The sequence below is a fragment of the Cetorhinus maximus genome, chromosome 10 (genome assembly GCF_964194155.1).
Source record: "Cetorhinus maximus chromosome 10, sCetMax3.hap1.1, whole genome shotgun sequence".
Taxonomy (NCBI): domain Eukaryota; kingdom Metazoa; phylum Chordata; class Chondrichthyes; order Lamniformes; family Cetorhinidae; genus Cetorhinus; species Cetorhinus maximus.
The window spans coordinates 27,279,787-27,287,881 of NC_135888.1; the positions used below are offsets into that span (position 1 = coordinate 27,279,787).

An 8,095-nucleotide genomic window follows, 5' to 3' on the forward strand; every position below is an offset into this window, starting at 1 on the left:
AATGCGGGGATATTATATTCATTCAAGTAGAAGCTACCTTTGTAGTGATGTCTGCAGGTGATGATGCAGTGCTGAGCGAGTAGTACAGTGTCTGGGTGTGGTGGAAACTCACTTCATATAAGGCCGTTGGTCTACACCCAAACTATATGCTGGAACCTGGTGGAACCCAGCTCAGATCAACCATTCTGTACATTTGGGGATTCTGTTTGTGTCCCCACTTCCTAACAGTGCTGGGTAGGTGAGGTTCCAGAGGGGTTTGGAATGTGGGGCTCCTGGGGTTCAGAAAGAAACTTCAATTAAGCATTTGTTGCCCAAACCTGTTCAGTGTACAATGAGTTCTCATTTAACGTTTGCCCTGTTTAATGTTGTTTCACTTTAACATGAGTAAGTTCATGCGACCTGTAATCTTGTTCTGCATTGAGAGATTTTCAGCGTTGTCTCTCGTGTAATCGGTGCCCCGCTTGCCGCCCACCGGGGCACGGCCTGTGTTTTGCTCGCATTAAAATAATGTTTTTACATGTTCCTGCTTCGCTCCTCCTCTTCCAAGGCCTTGCTAACAGGAAGGGTTCCGGAGAGGGAAGCAACGAGAGGCTAAGTCTGAGAGTGGGAGGTCAGGTGAAAGGATGTGCTGGGGTGGGCGAGGCCACTACCTGGAGGGAGGGGGAGGATCTGCAGTGGACTGGAGGTACTGTAAGTAGAAAGTTATGTTTTCGTTTATATATTTAAACTTATTTTATCTTAATTTACCAATGTAAAATATGTCATCTTAGAGGTTTTAATATTTGTTTTTTTTTGCTGATGAAGGTCCTACAGAACCCAAATATAGTTTTAACATTGATTCCTCTGGCAACCAAATTATCCCCACCTCCGGCGCGCCCTGGCGCCTAAGTGTTTGCTCAGTTTTTTCAGTGGGACTTGAGGTCATGACCTTGTGACTCAGGCTGGCGTGGCATCATGCCATGCCAGCCTGAGTCATAAGGTCATGACCTCAAGTCCCACTGAAAAAACTGAGCAAACACTTAGGCTGCATTTGAGTGCAGGGCTCAGGGCGCGCCTAAGGAACGTTAAAACTATATTTGGGTTCTGTAGGACCTTCCTCATCAGTTTAAAAAAAAACAAATGTTAAAACATTAAAACCTCTAAGCTGACATATTTACATTGGTAAATGAAGATAAAATAAATTTAAATATATAAACGAACTCTTTTTTTTTTCTGTGTCTAAAAAGACAAAGTGAGGAAAAACTGCCCTAAACTGAGTGGGATGTAAATGCCGCAAGGCGAGAGCCAGATCGCTTTTGCATCTTTAAACAAAGATATTCAAATGGAAGATAGGATGCTCCTGGACACTGCAGCAGTGTCGAGATCTGATTATCCCTTTCACTAACTTCTCTCTACTTAGAATCTGTGTTACTCCACTTCCGTCTTTCTGATGTCAGCAGCTGTCTTTTTCCAATCCTGATGGGAGATAATATCTGCAATGCTACCATCTTTTCGCTTTGAGATTGAAGAATTTGCTCTCAGTTCCTGAATCGTTATTTTTAATTTCGGATTTGATATTTACTTTATCTTGGTTATGGGTGTTAAACTCCAGGGAAGTTGGATATCTAATACCCCAGTAAAAGTCAATCTTTTTGAGGGGAAGGGGAAGCAATAGTCCAGCCAACATTGATTATTGAAACAAAAACAAAAATACCTGGAAAACTCAGCAGGTCTGACAGCATCTGCGGAGAGGAATACAGTTAACGTTTCGAATCCGTATGACTCTTCACCAGAACTAAGGAAAAATAGAAATGAGGTGAAATATAAGCTGGTTTAAGGGGGGTGGGTGGGACAAGTAGAGCTGGATAGAGGGTCACTGATAGGTGGAGATAGCCAAAAGGACAAAGAGGTGTTGACAGTGGTGACATTAGCTAAGAAATGTGCTAATGGTGACATTAAGGGTAGAAAGCAGGACGAGCAAGGTACAGATAGCCCTAGTGGGGGTGGGGTGGGGGGTAGGGATCAAAATAAGCTAAAAGGTAGAGATAAAACAATGGATGGGAATACATTTAAAAATAATGGAAATAGATGGGATAAGAAATTATTTAACTCTTGTTTACTCAGATCTGTTGTGTTTCAGGTCCCAATTATCCCAGTGGTGTTCTCCTCTTACAATGACTTCTACAACAGGGCAGAGAAAAGGTTCACCTCTGGTATGTATCTGAACTGGAGCTTTGTCAACTTGTCTGAAGAATGGCCCATTTCAGACCTTTCCTTCTCTCAGACTCAAGTTAGTCCCTTCTCATCAACTACAAGTGTGGAACTCCCTTACCATGGTGGACTCAGCCTGTTCTCACTCAGCCTCTGCCCTTACCTGAAGACCACACTATAGTCCTGCCCTTCATAACTCTTCCATGCAAATCATTTTTACATCCATTGACTCATGGCCTTAATGAGTTTGAATCCTGGTTCCTCAACCTTTCCATAACCTCCCAAATGACTGAGTCAGTTCCCTTCACACATCTTCAAAGCTGCTTTGTTTCAGAGCTGGGTTGTTCTGCTCATCCTGGCAGCTCTTCAATCTATCTGCTTTTATAACTACGTAGCTACAGCTAAGCACCAACACTTGAGTTTGGTCTTTGTGTTTGAAAATGTGTTGCTGTTTTACTAAAATCTTTCTCAGCATATAGAATTAATTGTGTAAACTTAACAATCTGGTTAATGATCGGTGGCAGGTAGATTAAATTTTCAAAAGAAAATTGGATAAATACTTGAAGGGGAAAGAAACATTTGCAGGGTTTTGAGGAAAGAGCAGGCGAGTTGAGTAATATGATAACTTTGAAAGAGCAAGCAGAAGGGGCCCATTGCTGGAAGATTCTAGGATTCCATTCACATACCCCCAAGATACCCCCTACAGGATCTGACTGAATTAACTAACATAGACTCCAGTGGTTGGAAAGCATTGTAACATCCACTCCCAGTTCTGTTGGGGTTGAATGGATGAATATATTAAGCCTTGGCTACCTCTCAGCTGTGTAAGTGGGGCAGCAAATCTCTTCTCTCCCTGTGTGATGTGACTTCTTTATTTCCAGGCAAGTGTACAGTTCAGGTTCTTCCTCCAGTGGAAACAAGTGGTCTGACAACAGACGATGTGCCAGAGCTAACAGAGAGAGCACGGAATCTGCTAATGACCACGTGGAATGAAATCTCTGCTCCTATCCTCAAAGTGCGTGGAGCCCAGTGAAATCACCGTTCACCGATCTGTTCATGGAGTGTTTGCGTCAGTCATGTTTGTGCTGAAGTCGATACAGATGCTTCAGATCGTGTAATAAGAGGTTTACACTAAATGGATTTTCATGAAATATTAGGAATTCCTTACTGATCAGCAAGATGCTGTCACTTGCAGCATGTGGTAGTCTCTTGCTGGACAGCATGGGCAGGGGATCCCAACCAATGGATTTAGCGCCTGAGGCGGGATCTCTTGCTTGTAAGTAATAGGAAGAAGGCAGATGCTCTGTGAACTGTTTAACTGCTGTCAGTTCTACTAGCCAGGTGCTCCCTCACTCAGGCTGTTTATTGTTCATAATCTGAATACAGTTGTCTTCCTTTTGTGTCCATAAACAAATTCCAACGCCAGAGGTTGATCACAGGTCAACACGTAGATTGAGGAACTAGACTGAGGACTATTGCTGCCATTCACAATTGTGCACCATGACATCATTAATAAATTAACACTCCACAATGACCATAAGCCTGATCAGTCAGACTTCAAAACACCAGGATTTTTGTTTTAGAACTAGATAATTTTTGTGTGGAGACAGAGGCCATTTACACATTCCACATCCTTTCCTGAGCAGGCCTCAATTCAATTTCCTATTTCATTTGCTGCTTATCCAGGGAATTAGTGAGTGTTGCTACCTACCTTGCTGTAAGTAAGGCAGAGTTACTGTTCCAATCCGTACTTGCCTTGATCTTATCAATATTGATCAAACGCTTTCATCCAAATGTATTTCAATTGTTGAATTAGCTATAATGTATTTGTTGAGGTGAAGATGTCTTGAGCTCCACAGGAGGCAATTTCCCACCATTGAGATAGTTGCTGTTTGCATTACTGATGAGCTAAAGTCAGTGAGTTTCAGCACCAGGGTTGGGATCTGATGTCAATTACAAGTTTCAGTATTTATAACAATCTAAATGTACAGAATTTAACCTGCAGTAAATGTGTGCAAACTAGACACTAGAACATTTATGGCACTAGAAATGAACACTGTCCCCTCTCCCCAATCTAGTGACAGGCCAAATAATGTGGAGGCTACTTGGCCTGTAATGGTGATTCCAAATATCAGTGTTTAGGGCCATGAATATATGTTCTGCAGCTTATTTTTGCCGTATTGCTTTTGAATGTCTATTTCTGTACCATTCGCAATTGTCTGGATAAAATATTAAATAATGTTGCATGTAAATGTAATTTGCATTGCTTTGGGCTTTTATGTGAGAATATTTGATCCTTTTTAAAGTTGCCATTTTCAATCAAATTTTGAATAAATATTTAGCTACCATATCTCTTGCATCTTCTCTCTCTTCCACATTAACTATTTAGTTTTTGTCTTAATTCTGTGACTGCGGGTTTCATGAACAATAAATTAATTTGGACAATGATGTTTCAAGATTTGGGAGTAATTATAAAACAGTGAAAAGGATTTTATCAAAGATTGTCGAAATGTTGCCATAATTGATGTAAAATAAAAGACCAGCAGTGTTTCAAAATGACATTGCCCTTTCTTTGCTCTTTTGCAACAGCACCTCCTTTATTGCACACACTTGAATTGAACTGGGTCAACTTCTATACACGTTGGTAGCCAATTTTCACCTGTGTTTGCCTTAAACGTATGGGAGATAGAGGAGACACCAAAACCCCTATCACTTATTTGCAGCACTTCAATAGGTGTTCACTGACATCCCACAAAAACTTCAAAAAGTTGCTCTGGTGTGCAACTTTTTCTTTGGGTTGCTATTTCAGCTGATAAGTTGTAATATCAGGAAGGAAGGGAGAATTGTTTAAGAGCTCTTTCTGTTTGGAAGAGTTGCGTGGAAAGCCTCGGCAATACATCTAAGCAATTTGTTGAAATGCTTGGCTTGAATTTGGTCTCTTGAACATGGTGTTTCTCTTGGGCTCAATAACAATGGTGAGAATAAAGGCAAAGTGTGTGTTGTGGTTTTTTACTTTTTCTTTTGAATTATTCTTGCACTTCTGTCTAATGTGGCCTCTTTCAATAAGAAACAAATAATCTTAGAAATGTTAGCAGGAGTCTGCTCCTTCAATTGATAAGATCATAGTTGATCATCAATCTCAACTCTTTTCTGGCTTTATTCCCTATATCTATTAGTCCAAAAATTGATCTATCACGGCCTTAAGTATGCTCGATGTCTGAGCAACCACAGCACCCTTACATAGAGAATTCCAAAGATCTCAACCACTGTTTCCTCTTTTTTTTTGAAGATAAATTACTTTTTGTCGCTCCATCTAAGTCATGGTGTTGATTGTAAATAGCTGAGGGCCCAGCATAGATACTTGTGGCATTCCACTAGTAACACTTCCAACCTTAAAATGCTCCATTTATCTCTAATCTGCTTCCTGTCAACCAATCCTCTGACCAAGCTAATATATTACCCCCAAGTCCATGAGCCTTTGTGCATTAATCTTTTGTGTGGCACCTTATTGAATGCCTTTTCGAAATCCACATCTATTGGTTCCACTCTTTCTACCCTACCAGTTACATACTCAAAAATACTAATTTGTCAAGCAGGGTTTCCCTTTCATAAAACTATGTTGACTTGTTCTAATCATACTATGATTTTTGAAGTGCATTGTTAAGACTTCCTTTGTAATAGATTTTCCAGCACTCACCTGACTTATTCCAGGCTAACTGGCCTGCAGTTCCCTCTTTTCTCTCCTTTTTTGAATAACAATGTTACATCTGCTAACTTCCAATCTGCCAGGGCCATTCCACAATTTAAGGAATTTTGGAAAATCTTACTAGTGCATTCACTATCACCACAGCTAGCAGCTTTAGAACCCTAGGATATATGCCTTCCAATAACAGAAAAACCTCTGTACCCTCTTCTGAATATCCTTCACTGCACCCAATAAATAAATATCTTCTCGTGTCCCTCCAATTGCTGAATACTCCCTATTACCCAATAAGTGAACTTTTATTCCAATATCTGAATGCTCTTCTCTGTACCCCAAACACTGAATATCCTGCTCTGTTCTCCTTCCAATAACTATTTTTTCTGTGCCCTGATAAATGTTCTTCACTGCATGCCCTCTAACTGAATATCTTTCTCTGCACCCCAATAGCTGAATACCCATCTCTGTAACCACTCCAATAATGGAATATCCTTTTCTTACTCTTTCAAATAACTGAATATCCTATTTCAAAGTGAAATAAAACTGCACAGTATACTCCAAATGTGTGGCCCTATTGTTTCAATTAATATTTCCTACTCTGACACCTAAGTTCACTCCCATCTAGAAAAGAAATGCACCAACCTTCCCTTGGCTCAATCTCGGCCTTAATTTACCAGGTATTAAATCTCATCTGTTTCTCTACCAGCTGATCAGATTTGTTTAAGCTCCTTTTGAATTTATGCTCATCAATGGTTGTCATTTGCCACTGCTCCTAACTTGGTATCTTCAAATTCTGACACAGTTCTTACTTCTATTAAGTGAATAATTACTGTGACCTTGTTAGTAATATTTTATTTGGTTTTGGGTGAAAGGAAGTAGTCTATCTGGGGCAATTAAGCTTCATTTTATTCTAGAATGTATGGAGCCTCCGGTAGAATCCAATCAATGTCTGACTTGGATTGATTGACCTGCCTTCCTGAAACCAGCCACCTCTTGAGATTGAATAATGAAAAATAAATACTTGTATTTATATAGTGCCTTTCATGATCACTGTCTTAAAGTGTTTTGTAGAAGACCTTGGGATTCCCCTTTGTTAGCTGCCAGCCTCTTTTCATGCCTTCTCCTTGCTTGTCTTATTAGTTTTTTCACTTCCCCTCTGGTCCTTCTATATTCAGCCTGATTCTCCATTGTGTTTTCTACGTGACATCTTTCGTACACACACTTCTTCCTTTTCACCTTCACATCCATTTCTCTTGTCATCCAGGACGCTCTGGATTTATTTGTTCTACCTTTCCTCTTCAAGGGAATACACCTTGACATTGCCTACAATACTTTTTCTTTGAAGGTGGCCCATTGTTCAGCCACCGTTTTTTCAGCCAACGTTTGATTCCAACTCACTTGACTTAGATGTATTCTGAGCCCATCAAAATTGGCTTTCTCCCAGTTAACTTTCCCTGTTCTGGATTGTTCCTTGTCCTTTTCCATGCCAACCTAAACTTTATGATACAATGGGTCACTGTCCCCAAAATGCTCTCCCACTGATATTTGATCCACTTGGGCCAATTCATTCCCCAGAACCAGGTCCAACAGTGCCTGCCCTCTTGTTGGACTGGAAACATACTGCTGCAGAAAATTATCTTGAAGACATTCCAGGAGCTCTCACCCCTCTTGTCCCTTTGCACTATTCCAATCCACCCTGCATTTGGATAATTGAAGCCCCCCATTATAATTACTCTATCATTTTTGCACCTCTCTGTAATTTTTTTTTGCAAATTTGCTTCTACATCCTTTCCATTAGTTGGTGGTCTACATACCACACCAATCAATGTTATTGCACCTTTTTCATTCCAGAGAAATTTGTCCTTGACCCCTCTGGAACATGCTCTCTGTCTAGTACTGTGATGCCATCTATAATCAATACAGCCACTCCCTGCACCCCCCACACCCCTGCCTTTTCTTCCTTTCCTGTCTCTCCTAAACATCTTATACCCAGGAATATTTAACACCAAGTCCTGCCCTTCTTTGAGCCAGGTCTGTCTTGGCAATAATGTCATAATTCCAATTTTCAACCTGTGCCTGTAGTGCACCAATCTTATTTAAAAAAAAATCAATTCATGGGATGTGGGCTTCGCTGGCTGGGCCAGCATTTATTGCCCATCCCTAGTTGCCCTTGAGAAGGTGGTGATGATCAGCCTTCTTGAACAG

At 40.6% G+C, this 8,095-nt stretch overlaps 1 protein-coding gene across 1 annotated transcript in view; it reads left to right on the forward strand.

The window, feature by feature from the left end:
* The window catches only part of agpat2 (1-acylglycerol-3-phosphate O-acyltransferase 2 (lysophosphatidic acid acyltransferase, beta)), a 35,283-nt gene extending 30,534 nt beyond the window's left edge, over positions 1 to 4,749 (forward strand). Inside the window, exons 6-7 of the mRNA XM_078550268.1 lie at positions 2,120 to 2,192; positions 3,072 to 4,749. Coding sequence (XP_078406394.1) covers positions 2,120 to 2,192; positions 3,072 to 3,223 — 225 coding nt within the window. The 3' untranslated portion in view covers positions 3,224 to 4,749. The remainder of the gene's footprint in view (positions 1 to 2,119; positions 2,193 to 3,071) is intronic.
* The last annotated feature ends 3,346 nt before the right edge of the window (positions 4,750 to 8,095 follow it).